Here is a 22,334-nt window from a genome sequence, read left to right as displayed (position 1 = left end):
CTCTAAAGGAAAGGAAAAGACTATGAAGAAACAGAGAGCAAATAGTTTATTTTTTTATACATTTCTGTTTAGGACAAAATTAGGCAAATTGTATTTGTACCAAATGTAATGATAAAGGCGAACTGTTCTGTCATTTATACTCCTTCCTCCTCCTTTCACTTAAATGTCTTATAGATGGTCACTGGCTCACTAGAAGTAACCAAGAACAATTGGATTCTTCCATGACTTGAGTGGAAAAATTTTCTGTCCACCTTAATTTCATAAATCAGAGCTCCCGATAAAGAGCTTCTGTGGCGCTATCATCACGATGAATCTGAAAGGTGAGCAATTCACATCAGGAAGTCCAAATGATAACACTCGGTGTTAACCAATAAGCATTAAAATAGAAATTTAACAAAAAGAAAAACTTTCAAAATTGCCCTTTATTCAGTTATTTTGAAAAGTGTGTCCCTATGTTAATTATGTAATTAGCCTCTTATCTGGTCAATTCAGCTTTCATTTCCTTAAGAAAATAGATGGCATATGAGAAAATAATTAAGGAAATGTTACATTGAAATAAAAATTGGCATTTGTTTAGAATTTAAATGGCATAGATTTAACGGATATATAATATTCTTGTGAAAAGGGGCATTGCAGCGATAGAGAAATAATTTTTTCAGAACATTCAAGAAACTGAGTTCTGCACTGTGACAGTAGAAAGCCTGTGCAGGAATCTATTATGTGCTTCATTCAGGATTACTCAGCAACAGAAGATACACTTAAAAAGCATTAAAATTTCACCACAGTTTTCGGTTACCAGTAACACTTTAAAAATAAGTATAATAATACCATTTTGCAATAGATATAATTGTTTGCAAAGCATAATTCAGGATTATGTAAGAGCACCGTATTTTCTAGTATCTTAAAAATCCAAGTCAGTTTTCTCCATATGGAAGGATGAAATTAATGTTTTCTATTGTGGCAACTTTTTATTAAGGTCGTAGCATTTGTAGGCCAGGCATGGTGGCTCACACCTGTAAACCTAGCACTCCAGGAGGCCAAGGCAGGAGGATCCCTTGAGCTCAGGAGTTTGAGACCAGCCTGAGCAAGAGTGGGATCCCCATCTCTACTAAAAATAGAAAAATTAGCCAGGCGTGGTGGCACATGTCTATAGTCCCAGCTATTCGGGAGACTGAGGCTGGAGGATCACTTGAGCTCAGGAGCTTGAGGTTGCAGTGAGCTGTGATGATGCCACTGCACCCTACCCCAGGGCAACAGAGTGAGACTTGGTCTCAAAAAGGAAAAAAAAAAAAAAACCTGAACCCTGCTCCTCACTCCCCCTGCTTCAAAAAGAAAAACAAAAAAAAAAAAAAAAAAAAAAAAAAAATTTTAAAAAGAACAATTTGTGAATTAGAAAAAGGAAAACAAATGATTTACATCAGTGCTAAAGATAAGCATAAGCTCATAGAATTTCAGGATTAGAAGAGAACTTTAAAGTAACCTACTCCAACCACAAAAAGTATAAAGCGACATGGTAAACCCCAAGATAAGCTCAGTACCCAGAGGTTCGAACTGTGGGTTTCTTTATGTTGTACTTCCTGATGTCACTCTGTGTACGTCCACAATGGCACCTATGCCCCACAGAGTCTCAAAAAGTGCGTAAGTGCTGCGGTGTCATTGCCGTCAGGACGATATTCTCATACCACATTCACTTAGCACATTCTCAGTGTTTTAACACAACCCTGGGAACTAGTGGCCCAGGCCCTGTCTCCCGGACACTTTGAACACAGGACACGACAGCAGGCGGTGAGGGGAGGGAGCCGAGATGTGCATTTCCTGACTCTGGGCCGGTGTAACCTGCAGACTTCCTGCCACATCACCGCAGAGTCTGCAAGTGCATTCGCAAGTGTTCTTAAAGGAGAACACAGCAGCCCACGCAGGAACGAGCTCAGGTCTTACCCTTATAATTCTACAGTTAGGTGCAAAAACCTAATAACTATTAATGATAAAAGAAAAAACACAGTTCGCCTTTGGGAAAACACTACCACTGTGAATACCAAAAACTTAGAAGTGAATCAAACACATTTGACACACCTTTTTTAAGGACTATATTCAGACATGATCTAAATACAAAATGGGAAGTTTCACAATTTATCCTAGTACTTATTTTCCTATGTCTGTGTCACCTAAATTCAGTTTATTTTTCTAAATGCCTTTTTCATACAAACCGCTGCCTCAAAATGAAGCACACAGTTCCAACATCTAAATATGAAAGGAGAAGAGGCAGAACTTTCTCAGGTCTATGCATGGTTTTCACTTGCTAGTTCAACAAAGCTCAGTTTACTGCACTGTGTTAAGGAGATCATGAACAGTGTTTTAGCTCACCACTTCCTAATTTAAAAGCAGGGAGTCCAGACCTACAGGAAGAAAAGGCTGAATGGAGTGATTGTGCCTAAGATTGTTGCCTTTTACTGATCTTGAAGCTCTAGAGTTATTACAGATTTTATGAGGCTGGGAAAAGGGGCCAGGAAGGTCCTAATCTACCAAGTATAACAGCAATGATCCAGCCAGTCCTCATTTATAAAAATCTAATAAACATTTTAATCCACTTTAGTCACTAAGAAAGTTAATGACTAACATTTTATAAAAACATCATGATAGAAGTTTAGTTCTTCCTGGCAGTAGGAAGAATAATAAATACCCTGTATGTCTTCTCCTTCAACTTCACTGTTTTTCATATAAATATTTTTGGCCAACAAGCAGGGATTCACCATTGCTTTTCTGCCAGCAAATTTCAGCTCAGTTCCCTATCAGTCACAACAGAAATTGAAATGACAACCTTAGTTACTGTAACAGGGATGTCCTATAACTGACCCATAACCGTGAATTGATTTTTTTTTTTTTTTTTTTTTTGAGACAGAGTCTCACTTTGTTGCCCGGGCTAGAGTGAGTGCCGTGGCGTCAGTCTAGCTCACAGCAACCTCAAACTCCTGGACTTAAGCGATCCTACTGCCTCAGCCTCCCAAGTAGCTGGGACTACAGGCATGCGCCACCATGCCCGGCTAATTTTTTGTATATATATATATTTTAGTTGCCCATATAATTTCTTTCTATTTTTAGTAGAGACGGGGGTCTCACTCTTGCTCAGGCTAGTCTCGAACTCCTGACCTCGAGCGATCCACCCGCCTCGGCCTCCCAGAGTGCTAGGATTACAGGCGTGAGCCACCACGCCCGGCCCGTGAATTGATTTTAATTGCATGCAGAATACAAAGTTTTAACTTACTGTATTCCAAGTGAGCACTGAGGAATATGGCAAAAGTTTGTCCACGTTACTTGTCTCTGGATATACACTCCAATATGAAGAAGCTGAGTAGATTTTTGAAAGATTAAAAAAAAAAAAGATGTGGTTTAATAAGAAGGCAGCTGACTTAATTCAAACAAACCAACAAAAGTTTTCATTGCCTACTCCTCATCCTCAAAAGGTTAACCATTATGATTTTATCTACTGACTAAATTGTTCAGGTTCTGCTTTTTTACAATCAGAATAATTTCAAAGAATTTTTATTTAGCACTGTATCTACCCAGATGACTTTATACCACTTCATACAGAACCAGCCAACACAAAACCGGGCTAAAAAAAGTTACGTTTTAGTGGAAAAAAAAAAAAAAATCCCTAATAAGGTCACACAATCAAGCAGAATCAAGATCCTATCTCCTATCTCATCAGTCTCTGAACAGCCACTGCTTCTCAGGAAACCACAAGAGAATGAAATTTAATTAGCTGCTGACTGCAATGGAGTAGTTTTTATAGAAAAGTGCTCCTGAGCAGCGTTTTGACAGGTTGAGGCATTCATTACCAATTTACCGCTTTCCCTCAAGCAAAAGGGTCAGTATTCAACTTAAGGTGCAACATCAGCACACTTACCAATTATAAATTCCTGAATGAGGTCAAATGAATGGCAGGCAGAGACGTTCTCGGAAACCCATTGAATAATCTTTAGAAAGTAAGACAGAACTCTGTTGGTATTTAAATCTATACACCACCCCTGCCACCGAAGAAGTACAAATATATATAAATCTTTTAAATTCTATATCTATTTTGGAATTGCCTAAGAATATATTCACTTCTACACTATCTTCAAGATATATGATGCAATTCTGGGTAGGTAAAGTAGTATAAATGAGATCCTTTTTATACACCTTTTTAATAAATGTCCTTGGTTGGTATCCAAATAAACATTCTTCAAACCAATGTTTATTTGTTTTGACTAGAATGGGTCACGTTATAGCAAAGCACCAGTGGGAAGGGCTGTGGGATACAGGAGAAAAGAAAGCAGCACAAACCACCAGGCTTGGAGGCAGCAGGCTGGGGTGTGAATCCCAGCTCAGTCCATCAGTGTGAACACTGTACACCAGTTAACCTGTGTGAGCATCACTCCACTGCCATCCCAAGGGAGGGATGGTCCCTGCTCTGTCAACAGCTCTCTCAATCTCCATAGCCATCCTCACCTGCTGCAGCAATGACACTCCCTGTTTGCGACCTCAGAACTGATGGATATCATAAAGCCAAGCCTCCCCATGATGCACGCTCACACTCTGTTCCCTCCAATAAGCTGTTTTATTCCAAACCTATCTATGCTAGTTGTGTTTATTTTCACAATTAGGTAATTTAATAAAATATCACTGTAAACAAGTGAAATACAGATGCAAAAAGTGTCACTGGGTCAATAAAAGTTGAATGCTTTGGAAAGACTCAAAGGTACGTCTCTAAAACATTTACTAAAAAAACTAGATGTAGGTTAGATAAATATAAAAGACTGGGTAAAAAAAAAAACGCCTGATATGTACAGATTGCTTTGGAAGAGTCTTTAAATTATTGTTCTTAGAAATAAAAATCTTTAAAAAGTAACAGGAAGTTAAAGATGACACATTCCTAGTGGTTTTATGCAAGAAAAATGACTCTGAACTCCAATTAGCTGATGCACAAAGGCCTTAATTCACATCAAAAGGCCTTAAATGTACATTTTTATGCTTTAGTTTAAAATAAAATTTCTAATGTATGTTTTTTTAATTAACCAGCCACCCATTCGTCCCAACCAAGTGTGATAAGGGGATTTTCTCCTACTTCACATGATAGCTGTAAAAATTAAATGACAGAGAATGTGTGAAAGTGCTTTGTAAACGACAATGTGCGATACAAATATAAGCTATCTTTATTAAAAATGTTATAAGTATCTGCCACCAGTTTTTAGCCTTTGACATTTGTGCACCAAATATAGACCAGGAGAACAAGTAAATATTTGAGAAACTCATTATTGACTGACCATTTCTTTGGAATGTTACTTATATAGTTCAACATGGATTCACAATATGGAAAAGAGAGTACTCAAAAAACAGACATACCCTCACCCTGAGGTCTTGTAAGGATCCATAAAAATGAACCACAAAAGAAGAATATATTGGAATTAAGACAGAGACCATAAACCTCACTAGTTGTTACCAAATGAAAATAACTTCTGATCATTTTCAACCACTAAATAAGTACATTCGGTGTTGTCTATTTGCTAATTTTTAAACGTGAGCTATATTCGCACCTGGCCTTCCAGGACCCGTGGGCCTCGGCCACAGGACAGCACACAGTGCAGGGCGGCCATCTTCTCACAGTCTAGGCAGGTGTTCCATAGGAACCGTAATAAATACGACTGGTTGAGGAGTGCTCTATAGAGCTTTCCAGAACAGCAATCCAGGACCAGGTACCCTGACAGTGACTGTAAAGGACTATGAGGTAGCATATCTATCATTTCATTATTTCCTGGCAAAAAAAAAAAAAGACAAGAAAAAAAAAACCAGAATATAAAAGAAACTCCTCTCACCCAAACATAGATATCAAAGTCAAAATAAACCCAAATGGGCCATATCCATGAGAGAAAAACTAAAGCCATACCTGTCTGAAACAGACTGTGGCAGATCAAGTCTGGATGTTGAATGTTAAGCAGATGGAAGAAATGACCAGGTAAGTAAACAGCCACGTAATAGTCTATAAAAGAGAAAGGTTTAAGTCATCTACATGTGGTAAGAGCTATACAGGTACAGATAAAGCCCAGAACTTAACACTATCCCTATTTTTCTTTGAACTTCTTAAAACACCAAAGTTCTTACCAATGTAATAACAACCTGTCTGATGCCAATACATTTCATCTCACTAGCCAGATCTCATTTATTTCTATCTGTGGCTAATTTTTTCAGAGATTTAGCCATGGTTATCTTAACTTATACCTGTAGTTTTGTTTCTAAGTGAATTGTGGCTTCATGTGAATCTAAATGACCTCTGAGAACAAATTAGAATAAAAAAATATCAAGCAACATGAATTATTCCTGAATCTGAAAGACTGGGAATGGCTCATAATGGGAATTTTCTTCATAATTTCTGCCAGTTTGAGGGAAGCTCTAAAATCTAGTTCACCAAGTTTGTCCATTCATCATCATGATCATCATCTTGTTTAGAGAAACTTTAAATTGATATTCATCAAAATAATCTCTGCAGACACACTGATTCATACCTAGATTCATACCTTCAGTCCCTACACTAGATATTTTTGTACCAAGAACATTTGTACCCAGATTGAGACAAGGTGTAAAAAATAGGTTTCTGGAGAATGGGAGGGTAGAAGTAGCCCTTGCCAGTAATTTTTCTAGGATCTTAGAAAAAACAAATTCACATGGTAGTAGTGAATTTTATATAGATGAAACATTTAGATTATAAATAAGCCAGCTAGCCTCCTTTCTCTAAGAAGCAAAGAAACACATGCTAATCATTTGCATAGAAGGCGTTCTATGGAAAAGAAAGGAAAGAGGATATAAAACTCAAACCAGTTGACTTGTAAGTATCCTTTCAGTCAACATGGATTAAATGTTAAAGTGACTGGCACAAATGGTTGTGATAATCTTATTATGACAATACTCTGGTAGAAAAACACAAATAATGATACAGTGGGACATAGGGAAAGGGTTTGGGCATCAAATGAACTAGTTAACTCCTAGCTCTACCACTTAGCCAGTTAATTAGGGTGGTACTATGTCCCTGGGAGAGGTGACATTTGAAAATATAATAGGGTATTCTGGGGTGTCACATTTTTGGGGTAAGGGTAAGGGGATTCCTATAGGCATTTGGTGAGTAGGCTCTAGAGATATTCAGTCCCTACATGTGCAGTAGTAAAAATGTCAGCAGTACCTGCGGTGGGCTGCATGACCTTGACTGAAGATACTCATGTGCTAATCCCCAAAGCCTCTGAGTATGTTAAGAGAGACCTCGTAGATCTGATTAGGATCTTGAAATGGGGAAAGTATCCTGGATTACCCAGGTGGACCCAATGTAAGCACAAAAGTCCTTATAAGAAGGGGAGATTTGACTTCAGAAGAGAAGACGACCATATGACAAGGAAGCAATGGAGTCCTGTGGCTACAAGCCAAGAATGATCAACCTGTAGATGCTGGCGGAGGCAAGGAACGAATTCTTCCCTGGAGCCTCCAAAAAGGAGCCAGCCCTGTGCACACCTTGACTTTAGCCCCTCAAGACTCATTTCATACTTCTGACCTCCAGAATTATAACAGAATGTTTGTATTGTGTGAAGCCCTAAGTCTGTGGTAATTTGGTACACAGTAACAACTAATGTAGAATGTGCTAATTAGACTGATGTGATCATTCCACAATGCATATATGTATCAAAACACCATTTGTACCCCATAAATAGATATAATTACAACTTACTTATTCAATTTTATTTTTAATTGACAAGAAAAACTAATATAGTATCCCACAACAAATGACACCAAAATAAGCCTGGCTACACATCTCACCTTTTCTGAACCCCAGTTTCATTACCTATAAAATGGGGATTATATCACACCAAGCAGAATTGCTTTAAGGATCAAGATCTCTTAAGTTAAATACTTAGCATGCAGTATTCCTTAAATAAATGGTAGCTTTTTATTTATAAACGTATCTTTCTTATATAGAAGTGTTTGGGGTTCATGGAGAACTTCAAAACACTATTCTTTAATATTTCAATCAATATAAGCTCCTTTAAACAGGGTGACAATTCAGGAAAATTGCATGCAATTAATAGCAAAAAAATACATTACTCAAAAAAATATTGTCATAAAAATTACTACTGGAATAGTTTTAATCTTGGGTACAATTTTGTACCTATAAAATATGCTTAAGGAGGAAAGATAACTTACGTAACACAGCCTGTTTTCACAAAGCTTCATATTTCTGCCCTCTCCACCCTCTCAAGACCACAGATTAAGTCATGCCTGCCCTTTTCAAGTCATTCCCAGGGGTAAAAAAAAAAAGAGGAGGAAGATACCTTTGCCCTCAAAAAATGCTAAGTTTTCTTAGTGGCAAGTTTCCCAGATCACTCTCGAGATGGGACGCTGATGCAGCATTGCTGATAAGGTCAAGCCCCAGACCCAGGAAACCTCACATTTATCTCTCTTATCCCAGGAAGCAGTGGAACCAGGCTTCTCAAGGCCATTTCCCATAGGTTCAGAGATCATGTTAAGATTTGCCACATACTGGCCCCACTAAGCCTAAGATATCTAACCACATCGTAGTATCATTCAAAATAAAAATCTTTTTAAGGACTTTCTTATCAGTTTTAGTTCTCACTTTGCATAGTTCTCTCACACTGCGCTTTCCTAAACCTTTGTCATGACAGTAGACAGTCTGGGAAATAGGGATGGAAAAAGAAGTGCATAATTTCCCAAAAGCCCCACCCTCTCTAGAAGCAAGGGACAACATGATTGATTATTTCTCATAGGCTTTTAGGGAATATCCCATACACAGGTATCATTTCTATACTAACAAATGGCTTTTAAGACTGCTACCAAAACATGAAGCTCACAGCCTAGGCTCTCCAAAAAGGGAGACACATCCCACAGACCCAGAGGCCAATGGAGTTAAGAAGAAGGGGTGTGTTCCAGAGAAAACCTTCTCCTACTGGGCTTCAAAAGAGTCACTGATAGTCATCACAATCTGAGTGTCAAAGAGGCATGAGAAATGGGGCACACAGAGAAGATGAGGAGAGTGTGAAGGCTGAAGCGTGGGACGTGCAGAAAGAATGGCCAGAGCAGAGCGAGGCACATCTCTCCATCACCCACCAAGGTTGAGAAAAGTAATGCCTTTTGTCACGTGTGAGCCAGCACTCCCCAGAGCGGCAGTGAAGGTCTTGCTGTGTCCTGCAGAGAGAGAACATGGAGCCAGAGAAAGAATGTTAAGAAACAAAGGACTGCAACTCCACCCAAGGTGAGTCTATGTAACACTTTCAACTTTTAGTATGAAACTAATATAGCAGGCATCTTCTGACTTCTAGATTTCATGGTTTCCCGCATTCTCCAAAAGCCAGTATTGAAGGTGGATCATCTGTGTGCAGTCACATTCCACTAGCTGTTCTGGGCTTATATGTCATCTCGGACCACAGTAAGAGGTGAACTGTTCAGGGAGGGAAGGATCCAAGAGATGAAAGAGACCAGACGGCTCACTGCGCCTCACCCCTCCAGGCTCACTGCCTTACATGCAGTCACAGCCCCTCACACTTCCCTGAGTCGCTTACAAACTCCACTTTTAGTTAGGAGGGGTAGACCATCTACTAAACTCAGTGTATTGGACTTTACGCTCTCTTCAAGAAAGTTTTATTTACTTGTTTTGATCATTAATATTTTAGAAAAATGTGTGAAAATTTTCCACAAAATCTCAAACTTATACTATTTAAGCATGTATAATATGTATGTCTAGTTTTGAACTTAACTTTTAGTTTCTCCATTATTAAGTTCTTAAACTTTTTTACTTTGATCTCTAATCTTGGACGGTAATGTTAGGCACTTCTGCAGAATGACAGACTCTGGTATGGTTTGGCATAAATTTTTTTAAATATTGGGAAAAATGTCATCTTTAAAAAAATTATAACTCCACCCACAGTGTGTACTACGCAAATACTAACTTTAAGGAACTAATTAATCAAAATAATTACTCCTTACCATGGTTCAGACTAAAACTATTAAACGGCACACTGATCTACTACAGAACTGGAAGAGGTTGGGCATTTCACTCCTGCTCACCCACCTGTGATGTATCAAAATCTTGGGCCATAGATGTGTAAAATGGAATAAATATAGCTTAGATCTATCCTATGTAACTCTGTAAGTTAAATCTATAGATACTTTCCAATTAGTAATAACTATAAAGCAAACACACTTTGGGCAAATACATCTATTAGGATTGGTACACAGGCCTAGAAAAAGATATAGGCCAGAGTAAGAATTATAATATATACAAATAATATTCACCATTAGTAACTTTTTTCAGGAAACATTATATAGGTATACAGGTATAAAATGTAATGATAAAAATTGACTGCAAGATAATAAGACTTAAAATCTATCTAGTTTGCTATTGCTTGGAAAAAGTGACTAAATAAAAGTCAAAAAGAAGAAATGAAAGTACCTTTATGAATGTAAAACACTGAATATGTAATTTGTTCCAGAGAAGCACACTTCAGGCTGTAACAGACACACAAACTTCCTAGAAGTAAAAAGGTATTTAGTAGAGTTAAAAAGAATCTATGTCATAGGTAAGTAAGGTTTCCTAAGCCACTTAACCTGACTTCTTAACACTTAACCAGTTTATCGAAAACGTGTTCTCCTCTTTACAGAAAGCTTCCAGTCTTGTTTATCTTGACTGAAAGGCAAAGTGTAATCTATCTTATGGGGCAACAGGACTAAATGCGGTGGGTCCATACCCACTCATATTCGGGTCACTGAAGATACTGGCCCAAGGCCAAAGGAGAGCTCTTGGCATAGAGCGGCCTTTCCAGATAAGCACTGACTGCCTTCACTTACCCACCACTCCGGAACAGCCTCAGCCTTCCCCGCTCTCACTGTGTAAAACCATACATTGTCCCCAGCAGCTGTCCATCAATAGCCCACAAAGGAGGGCCTTATGCTTAAACTGACACTTCTAACACTAATGCTAGTGCTTATGTGATTAACTGAAACAGGAGATTGCCAGGTAGAAAGCAACTTGACAAGGAGTCAGGAAACCTGGGGTCTAGTCCCAGAGCTATTAATCAAGTTGACTAGCTGTGAATTCAAGCACCACTCTACTTCAGTGGATTTCAATTTTTCCTCCATTATACCCCACTATTCCCCTACAAAGAATCATGTAGGGGAAAAAAAGCCCATTTCCCCTAAGAAGGCTATTCAAGGACATTTATAAGCAGTCTGTTATAATATTATCATTTGTGACTATTTTTAATGACATTTAAAACTGCAATGTATGGTTAGAAGCACATTTTATTACAATATCTTGAAAACACAAAACAACAAAAAAGAATAACTTTATCAGATAAAATGGTAACAATTCTGTTACATGTAAAATTACTGTTATGGTTACTAAGCACATAGTGATAACTTTTCTTTAAAATTACAGTAGACTTGCTGGGAATGAAAGTAATCTATCACTAAAGCATAAACAAAATAATAATTATAAGAGTTACAAAAGTCTCATGTACCACTCTGACTACATTCATACAGTAAACATATCATCAGCAAGAAACCACGGGTTTACCCATTCTTTTATGTTTTATAATCACAAGGAGCAAGAAATTGCTTTAAAAAAAGATAAAACTTCAGACTCTCTAGGAATAAAGAAATAATAATTAAAACAAGGCACCATATTTTTCCTTTCAAATTAGCAAAGGTTTTAAAACGATAATGAATGCAGATTCAGAGTTGACTGTCAGGGAAGGAATGAGAATATTTCCTTTCCTGTCAATCCTTAGAAAGACTGATTTATCCTCCTACTGTAAGAGACGTATTAGAAAAATGTATAGGAACGCATAATCTTAAATAATACACAAGTGGCCTGTCAACAGCAGCAACGCTTTTGCCCACCATCAAGCTCATGGGCACACCAGTCATCCAGATTGTGACCTCCGATTCCTCAGAAGGTAGCCAACTGCATTCTCAGGACAGGGAAATTCAGGACAAAGATGCTTTCAGGCTTTCAGGAATGTAACAAATAAAGCTGAAAGGACAAAATAGCTCCCAATGGGCCAAGATGTGACAACTGAAGGTCAAATTTTATTATATCATCATCACTAATGTAAAGAGTTAAAATTAAGTTCATAGAAGGCCTTGAGTCTATTTGCGTTCCGCTCATGAACCATATTTTCTGGCCTCCGTGCTGGAGAAGAATTAAGCTATTCTAGAGGGAGCCATGTTTGGATTAGGCTATCTGCTTCCTTCTCCAGGCCTACTTTGCTGGAGTAGACTTTGTCTTAACAACAAAGGTAAAATAATCATTTCTGAAAAGTAATTGGGGAAATACATGAACTGATGACTTTTTAGTCAAAAACCAAAAGGTTGCTTCTCTGGCTTGTTTCACCTTAAATCTGGAAGCATTTCACTTGAAACAAGCTCATTTTTTTCTATTTCGAAGCTGACTGTGAAGAGTAAGGCTCATTTTCTATTCTCCCCGACATCGCTGAGGAAGGAAAACACAGACTCTTTCATGTTTTATGCCAGATAAGCGTAACATTGGATTAAATAAGATGTCATAAATAGTCCATTTACAAGTTACAGCTGCTACTGTTCATGAGAAATTCTTGTGGGAATAAAATCAAAAGGAGTAAAAACCACATAAAATGAAAGCCTAAAATGATTGTCTATATCTGATAGATTTCAAGCAAAGAACCAGAGAAACATTTACCCTGCTCCTTCCACGTCAGCCCTGGATCCCACTCCATCCTGCCTTCCAAGCAAGTTCACTCTACCAGCAAGTCCTCTCTGCTGTGTATTTTTCTTTTCCCTCTAAGTATATCCTGTATATATTGAAATACCCTAGAGTCCCTACCATCTTAAAAAAAATAGTATCCCTAAATCACACTGTCCCCTCTGGCTGCTGCGCCTCTCATGTCTACACATGCTGTTGTGACTGTTTCAACTCCATATGCCACTTAACCCAGCACCATCATTATTCCACACCAATTCCCCAACACAAACAGCTCCCAGTAACCTCGTGCTGCCAGACCCACCTCACTACCTATTCAGTTAGCCACTGTCTCCTTTGTGACGCTCCCCTCTACTATCACACGTGTTTTGGTTTTCCTCCTTTCTCTCTCCAAACATTGTTTTTTCCTTTTCCTTTGGATGTTCCACCTAACCTTTATATATTTATGCTTCCAGATCTTATTCTTAAATATCTTCTCTTCTGACCCTATACTCCCTTCCTAGGACTTCAGATGCCAGCTACATTCTGACAACTTTCACATTTATTCATTGCTAGTTCTGCCCCTCTTCTAAGCTCCCGATCTCATGGATAACATGCTCAAAACTCATGATCTTCCTTTCTAGGCCCACCCAAGCCCCTATACCTCGGTAAATGGTACAACTGTTCAGATGCCAGAAATCTGAGAACCATCCGTTTTTATATGATTTATAGCAATTCCACTTAGTTCCATCTCCAAAGCGCATCTCAAATCCATCTATTTCCCTCCAACTCTATTGTCCATCCTAGTTTAAGCAACTATCATCTCAAACATTCACCTACAACTTCATCCTAACTGCTCATCTCCACACTTTTTTGTCTTGCCTCAATCCATTCTTCACACAGCAGCCACAGTGAAATTTTTAAAATACGTATCTACACATGTCATTGCCTGCTTAGAAAACTTCAGTGTAGGAGCATCAGTGGATACTAAAATTGCCAGGTCAAAGTTGTTAGGGAAAAGGACAGTCACATGGTGGCAAAGTGTCACACTACAAATTACTAATTCAGAGGTTAAAATGTATCTTTATAAAGGACACACAGTGGTTACTACTTAATCATATGACCAAACAGGGTCACTAACAGTAGGCCAACCTGACATTATATGTCTCCTGATCTGATACAAATGAAATTATCATCACCTATGAAGTATTCTCACTGAAAATGTTTAATCTATGTTTAACTATACCTTTAAACAGTTGTGTGTAACTTCCAATTTACAGGAAATGTAGAGGATAGAGGAAAAGCTAAATGCCTATGCAAGGAAATAATTAGACAAATCCAGAATGTAGGACATTCCAAATGGCAAAATGGCCTGGACTCTTCAAAATGTCAATGTTGTGAAAAGAAAAAAAAAAAAAGGCAAGAGGTAGGATGTGGGGATTGTTGTACATTAACATTAAAAGAGACTACAAAGATTTAATAAGCAAATGTAATACATGAATCTTGATGAGATCCTGACTTTAAAAGTTATATATATGTATATTTGCATACATATACATACACATGACATTTTTGAAAGTATGGAAATTTGAATATAAATAAAGCTTATTAACATAATTAATTTTTCAGTGATAATGGAACGGATATTATGTAGAAGAGTGTCCTTAACCAAAGGAGGTATGTGAATTATCTAGTGGTAAACTGTTATAAAGTCTCCAACTTACGTGTGAATGGTTAGGTCAAAAAGAGGAAAATGATACCTGTATATGGGGAGGATGATAAAGCAAACACTGTAAATGATATGATTAAGTAAACGGTACAAGGATGTTTGCTCTATTTTTGAACTTTTTGGTGAGCTTAAACATTCTCAAAATAAGTTGTATAATGAGAAAAACAACTTCAGTGACTTCTCACAGCTTTTAGGATAAAATGTAAAATTCTCCCATGATCCACAATGTCCCGGGCAGTCTGGCCCCCGCCTGCCTCTCCAGCTTTCCCTCGCAAACTCTCCTTCTTGCTTACTCTACTTCAGTTCCACTGGCCTGAGTTCATACAATCCTGCAAATCTCCCCTGAAATCTCACTCCCTTCCCTGAACTCCCCAGGACTAGTGTATGGAGGGACTCTGTGGCCGAGGGGACGTGGGCTGGACAGCAAAAACTGGGATGGATTATGCAGGAGTGAGGTGGGAAAAGGACTGATTTTCAGGACTAAGACAGAATAGGATCGAATGTCTTGGAGGGAAGAAACAAGGATGGATGGGCTGAATTAGAACAGTTGAAGATACAAGTATCTTCAATTAAACTTCCATCATATGCTCTCATGGCTTCCTATAATGCTCATTCATAATATTTATCATAATTCTATTTAAACACTATGCATGCACTTATGTCCAAAATGCACACCAAATAGCAACCTTTATACTAATAAAGATTAGGCCTGTTTTGCTCATTACTTGTATCCCCAATACCCAGCAAACATTAAGCGCTCAATAAATGTTGGCTTAATGGAGAAATACTACATAACTTGGCTTTAAAAGAATATAGTTCTAGCCAAAGTACCACTCAACTCAAGTAGTAAATGGGCACTGTAGTTGGGAGATTAAAATGGCTATTATATTTAGTTATCAGAGTTGATTATTTAGATGATTATTGAAGTAATGAGCAGTTTTCATTGAATGTAATCACATTCTTCTCTCATTTTCAGGTATTCTTTTTTTCCCGTTTTGTCTATGTATAATAAACAGGTATGAAGGAACAGAATATTGGATGCTAACAACTTTATGTCAAGCTCCGATTGTTAGATGGGTAGGTTTTAGCATGGCTCTTAGAGCTAGGTATGTAAGTTTAGAACCCAAACACATCAGTAAGCCTGACATAGCATCACGATCACTGTATGCCATTTGTTAAAAGATGGAGGTGAGAAAGTGTAGATTAAATACAAATCCACCCCCACTAGAATGATACAAATAATAACAACAACTCTGCTGACTGGCCCCTTTGATACAGACAGCAAATGTATAAAATCAGTGGAGAAGATAATTTGATATATGAAAATATATCATGTGATCACTAATATAAGAATGTACCCCTGTTACATTTCATTTTCAAAATCCATATGGCTAAATGAGGACTTTGTCTAGAACTCACAGACATTGAATAAATTAATAAATACAACACTGGTTGTACCTGTATGGTTGGTAAAAACACACAGAGTCAGGTGCTTAGATAATTTCTCCTGGTCTTGATGACAATCACATCCAAAGTTGACAAGTCTAAGAACATAAAGGATAAATTATCAAATGCATTTAAAAATATCCATCCCCTCATAAAGGATGTAGCTGCTATAATATACCCACAGAAGCAGAAACATGTTCCTGAGAAATTTAAGTAGATAACTGTTTTTGGTTAATAAATTCAGTAATTTAATACTTGGTACATAAATGGCATTGCCCTGGCAATATAGAAAAAAAAATATTACTTTCAACTGACACCTTTATAACTTTTTTATACTATGTTTCAAAAGAAACACAACTAAATGTTCGTGTATGATGAAATAAAGCTAGTGATATATTTAATAGTTTAGGATTATCATTGCTCTAATTCAGGAAGACTTTCATTTCTTCTACACATTGATGGCCTTTTGTTTTTCAAAAGTGTATCATGTTTTTACTACATGTGAAGTAGTCTAGAAAAGAAAAAACCTTGCCTTTTCTGTAAAAAAAGGAAATCCAAAGAAAGTAATGCAATAGACTCAGCTGAGCTACAAGTGGAGTGACCTGTGACATCTTCTTGGATGGCTACAAAAAAGGCTTGATTCTAAACGTAGCTCTCTGACTCACTGAATCTCACAGGGAGAAAAGCATATCCATACATAACAGTAAATGAGATGCCCTACGGAAATGAATGGCTACGAAAATCAATACAATTGACTCTGAAAATCGTGTGTTCACTCTTGATAAAATTGTTTATATTCCCTATAGAGAACAAGAATATAAAAAAATATCATACACATAATATACATTTATCTGTATAGCATGGATTAGGAATAATTTTGCCCACAAGGATCTATAAAAATTAGTAACAATCTATAAATAACTTACTGAAATCCTGAGTCACTTAATGATATGTCCAAGGGTGCTTCAAACTGTCAAAAAAATCAGTAGAAAATGAACCCAAAAATGACATTAAGTGATGACAGTTCTGACAACCAGAGCAAGCCTGTCAGTGTTGTGCTTGCCTGACTATGAAAAGCCCATTGAAGCCATCATTATCTTTAGAGGTCATACCCCAAATTCACAGCACAGAAAGTTCACTGGAAATATTCTGGAGTTTACATAGAATCACAAGCTTGATGTATATTTATTTCTTAAAGGGCTAACGCTTGGCAAACTTTGCCTTAGATTTGAATATCATAAATGGGTCATACAATAGGCCAATTGGAAGCAGTAGCCTTTTATAAGATAGATGACCACATAAGAAAGGAAGGAAGGAAGGACCGGGTGTCTTTGGAAGAAGAGTAGGTAAGCCAACAAAAGGGCAGGAGGGGCAAATGAAATTCCTGTAATGGTATGATAGCAATCTGTATTAAATTCCAATATTAGTCCTACTTAAGAAGAACAACAACGTACTGTCCATCACAGATAAAGATATTGGGGACGCCTCACAACAAGACTAATGTTCCAAATAGCTTTTTCAGGAATAATGCTAGATTTTTACTAATTAAACTATACTCTCTCATTGGCTTTTCTTCCTTACTCTCAAATCCACCCTCCTCACAAGTCCTTTTCGGTCAAATAACTTGCAACCACTTAAAGCTATCTATTATAAGTAGAACACATGTATTACTTTCTGCTACTCCCCACTTACACTTGTTTCTTTAATGTGAGGCATTCAGCTAGTGGAGATTTCCTGTGTGTGTTGTAATAACCTATATGATTTGCCTTTGTTACAGAGTTGAAGAATTGAGATGGCAAGAACTATTTTACTTGCTCATAGAAGTGACTAACATGTCAAGAATGCTAAGATGCTATTTATGATAGCAATTCTCTTAAAAGAGGGTAATGTGTTTTAAAATTTCCTACAGCCCGATCATTGTCCAGACTTACCATTAACTTAAAGCTCTCATCAGCATAAAACTGGATGCATTTTAAGATACTCCTTGATTTCTAAAAGAGAAAATAGAATGACGTATTACCAAAATAAAACAAAAATGCTAGGAAAAAAAGAAAAGGAAGCAGTCAAAAAGCAAACAGTAATGCAAACCTTTTCATTATTTTTAATAAACCTTCATTTACTGTTCATATCAATGAAAATGTAGTGATTAGTAAATTACAGTCATGATAATGTCAAATAAAATTATTCCTATAAAAAGGAGTGTCCACGGACTAGTTTTCACCTTCAGGTCAATGTAGTATAGTCTCTGCTCTGACATATCCCACTGAGCCCAAACAAAATCCTCAGCTATTCGGTCTCTTGAGAGATGGCCAGAATTTTTAATCACCTAAAGGGGCAAAAAAAAAAAAAAAAAATTATAAACAAATAATTCTTAAAGGAGAACATATCTGAAGTTCATAATTATTTTCCATATCTATCTGTATGATACAAATATTTCCACAGTTTATTTTTAGCACCTCCCCCAACTTCAACACACATACAGACAATCTTTCCAGAAACACTTTAAGGCATATCATTTCATTACTTCCTCTTCCCAAACACTCTACAATGTACTATTTTATTCTTGTTCCTACTTTAACAGACAGGCTGGTACTGCTGAAGGCAAGACCACACCTCCCATAAATCAACAGCTGCATTAATAGAAAATTCAGAACTTCCTAGTTTGTACATAACCCCCCCCAGTCAGACCTCTGCAGCCAAGAAGCCTTCATTACTTAAGATAGAGGCTGTGATGCCAGTGAAAACTCAGGCCTGGGAGAAAAAGTACTAGGCAATGAGCCCAGTCTGACCATAAAACAACCATGTGGCTTTGGCCATGCTTCTTACCCTTATGTCTTCCACAATGAGTATGATGATATTCCTCATCACTCAATACTTAACTACTCATCCTTCAAGACCTGACTGAGGCATTGCTTTCCTGTACAAAGCTGTCCCTCATCTCCCCAAGATGAAGGCAAAGCTCCTCACCTCTCTATTCCTATGGTGCTTTGTCATGCTTCTATTACAATTACATTTTAATTAATGCTGTAAGCCTCCCCCAGCGAGTATACACTCTTCTACAGCACCTTTCTATTTTCAATGTCTTGATTGTTTCCAGTATATAATAGTATTCAAAGAATGTTTGTTCAAAAAAAGAAAAATGAAATAAGGTGTACAAGGGTAAATTACTAATGATATTACACATGTAAAATATTTACTAAGTAACAAAATCAAAGAACTTTGGAAACTTAGAATCAGGACATTCCAGAAACCATTTAATGCAACCTTTCTAGGGGTGAGAAAACTGAGGTCCAGAGAAGTCAGATTAGGCTGCACACTTAGTTCAGTGTGGCCTGGAGTCCCACGGTCCTGGCACCCTGCCAGTGCCCTTTCAGTGCATCAGCTAACCAAAATAACTTCACAGAGGAATTAAGAATTCACTTTTCCTCCAAATGCTTATTAAGCAAAAGTAATCTACATTGAGATAAATGAGTGAAGAATGAAGACAGGTAGAAAAAAATAAGTGGGAAAGGGAAAGCCAGGATGGTCCATATTCGTGCCTAAACCCTCTCTAATCCTAAAAGATTTCTCCACCAAGGCTGACTCGGAATGTGCGGGAGCCGCACAGCATAAAGGGATAATGGGTTGTATCTCTCTGTTTCTTGCTTGCCCAGGTCCATTACATTGAGGCCAGAGGAAAGTGATGCTAGAGAAAAGAGCCAAGAGTAGCTTCCTGTAAACCTTGGAAAATCCTTCCATTTTTCTGAAATTTGTTGGGTTGGGGTAGATAAAGGCATACGCTGATGAGAACATGAATATCACATTTTGGTGCACACCCAGGTTCAAGTTTCAAACTTTTCCTCTCTAGAGACACTTCACCTCTGTGAGTCCTGGTTGCTGTCTTCTCTGTAAAACTAGGAATAATTATGATGCCACCTCTATCATGCAGGGATGTTGTCAAGGATATGTGGAATTGCATACTGCTGTAAGAAGCTGTCATCCAAGCCTTTAAGAATGAGGGCAGAAGTGCTTCTTTCTTGGAAGGGCATGCATGAATGAAGGAATGCTGAGGCTGTACCAGCTTGGCTGGCAGAATCCTTTCTCGGCTGCTGACAGGTGTCCCCTCACTCTTCCCACCGTGTGTCTGTCTCTGTCTCTTGTCTCCCAAACCCTCTCAAAACTAAGCCAGTCCCCTGTCTACATTCATTCCCAGTTCCTGACCCCACCCTTGCTTATTAAACTCTCTCCTCTAAATTCTCCCCACTGGCCCTGGGATTCAGCCTTGGTCTTTCCTCTTGGGGTCTTCTGACCCCTGACCCTGTCCCTGGTGCTCTCCTCTACTTAGCCACTGGTGACCACTGTTAGCCCAGAGCTCTAGCCACACACTTTCTTCTGGCAATTTTTCCAGCCAGGCCTCTTGATTTGAGACTTTCAGTAGCCAATACATAATTAATAAATGCCATTTTCTATTTCAATTTTGTTCATATATCTTTAAAACTAAAATTTTCAGGAAAAGACTACTTTGATGCAGACTAAATATTGAAGAAAATCACTTTAATATCAATAATATACTAATATCTTAAATTATCAAGAAAAAACAACTCAGGAAAATAGATAATGATATAACTAAACAATCTTCAGAAAGCAGATCAAATAGCAATACAATAGGAGAAGATGCTTAAACTCGTTAATATTAAGGGAAATACTAAGATAATAATAGGGTATCAACTTACACCCAATCAAATTAGAAATTTTTGAAAAGGTGAATACACTTATCAATGGTATAGATAGAGGGAAAGGGTACTCTTACATTTTGCTTGTAAAATTGTCAATTGTTACAAGTTTTTTACAAAGTAATCTGGCAAAATCTGCTGAAATTTATTAAGTGCACATACCCATCAACCCAACAATTTGTCTGAGGAGTTAGCTCAAAGAAATATATATACCAAAACATAAAGCTGTAAGACTAAAAATGTTTGAGATGATTAATAATACACAACAAAAAACTGAGAGTGAAGTGAATGTCCATTCTCAGAAGAAAGGTTAAGAAAATGTGGATATTTACACTGGGGACTATTATGTACTTCTAAAGAGAATGAATTGGAGCTACTCTAGTTGACTTGTAGGTAATTCACAAAGTTGAATGGAGTGAATAATAAACAAACCCCTGGGTGTGTCAGAGGTGGGAGTAGGAGATTATACAAGTATGGAGGGAAGTATAAAAGGATACATTCCAGCCCGGCACGGTGGCTCATGCCTATAATCCTAACACTCTGGGAGGCCGAGGCGGGCGGGCGGACTGTTTGACCTCAGGAGTTCAAGACCAGCCTGAGCAAGAACGAGACCCGTCTCTACTAAAAATAGAAAGAAATTAGCTGGACAACTAAAAATATATATAGAAAAAAAATTAGCCGGGCATGGTGGCACATGCCTGTAGTCTCAGCTGCTCAGGAGGCTGAGGCTGAAGAATCACTTGAGCCCAGGAGTATGAGGTTGCCGTGAGCTAGGCTGATGCCACAGCACTCTAGCCAGGGTGACAGAGTGAGACTCTGTCTAAAAAAATAAATAAATAAATGAATAAAAGGATACATTCCAGGTTGTGAACAAAAGTTAGAGGTAAAAAGAAAAGGGAGATGTGGAAGACAAGCAAAAAAAAGAAAACAAAATGACATTATACAAAACCTCAGCATATCTGTTATGATCCCATGTTATCTATGTGTATATATGCATAAAAATTTGAAAAAATAACCAATTAGTTGTATCTCTATTTAGTAACCTATAGAGATACTTCTGATATAGTAAGTAAAAAGCAAACACAAAAGCAGGTTAATGTATATATTATGGTTCTCTTTTGGTAAAAAATCAAATCCCCACATATGTGCATCTAACCTTGCAAAGGTTTGCATGAGCAAGGTAAAAGCTGAGGAAAGACCCACACAGGCTGGGGGCTGAGATACAGACAAAGGGGATAATTAACTTCATATATATTTGTATTGTTTCACACATTACAATAGCAAGTCCATAATTCATTTGAGTAACATCAAATATAGAAAACATTATGTATCAACAACATGACTATCTTTAACAGTCTAGAAATATAGCTCTTTCGTGGAAGAAACACTGAAGCAAAAGGAATTTCAAATCTTTACCACTCTATTTCCATCTTCTTGGGTGACTTGGATACGATATTTCTCAATATCTTTTAAAAAAAGAAACAAAGAGATAATTTAACCTTCAGAAAACACGAGTACTCTTTTCATCTAACAGTTATAAACAAATTTTTATAAAAGCAATGCAGGTTAAACAACTGGCTGCAAAACAATATCATCACAGACAGTAATCTCCTGATAGAGAAAAGAAAAAAACTACCTTTCTCCATTCTCCCTTTACAGTCTTTTAAAGTGGGGTAAACTCCTGCATTTACTCTGCTCC

General features: G+C 37.5%; 1 protein-coding gene across 8 annotated transcripts in view; it reads right to left on the bottom strand.

Moving 5' to 3' along the window:
* Positions 1-22,334, bottom strand: part of GSAP (gamma-secretase activating protein) — an 85,122-nt gene that overhangs the window by 31,657 nt on the left and 31,131 nt on the right. For 7 of the 8 annotated variants that reach the window (XR_011231747.1, XM_069461336.1, XM_069461340.1 and 4 more), the window contains 11 exons: positions 22,052-22,101; positions 18,145-18,249; positions 17,855-17,914; positions 16,850-16,893; positions 15,936-16,021; positions 10,484-10,561; positions 9,142-9,219; positions 5,924-6,016; positions 5,574-5,791; positions 3,905-3,974; positions 3,263-3,345 (listed from right to left, as the gene is read on the bottom strand). Coding sequence is in view for 7 of the 8 variants with exons in the window: in XM_069461336.1 (XP_069317437.1) it covers positions 3,263-3,345; positions 3,905-3,974; positions 5,574-5,791; positions 5,924-6,016; positions 9,142-9,219; positions 10,484-10,561; positions 15,936-16,021; positions 16,850-16,893; positions 17,855-17,914; positions 18,145-18,249; positions 22,052-22,101 (965 nt within the window). In the remaining variant the exon portion in view is untranslated. Of the gene's footprint in view, positions 1-3,262; positions 3,346-3,904; positions 4,026-4,572; positions 4,593-5,573; positions 5,792-5,923; positions 6,017-9,141; positions 9,220-10,483; positions 10,562-15,935; positions 16,022-16,849; positions 16,894-17,854; positions 17,915-18,144; positions 18,250-22,051; positions 22,102-22,334 lie in introns of all 8 variants that reach the window. The other variant, XM_069461337.1, reaches the window with a different exon arrangement.

Source organism: Eulemur rufifrons, chromosome 29 (genome assembly GCF_041146395.1).
Source record: "Eulemur rufifrons isolate Redbay chromosome 29, OSU_ERuf_1, whole genome shotgun sequence".
NCBI lineage: Eukaryota > Metazoa > Chordata > Mammalia > Primates > Lemuridae > Eulemur > Eulemur rufifrons.
Note: the sequence above shows the minus strand (reverse complement) of the source record. Positions and strands in the feature narration are given on the sequence as shown.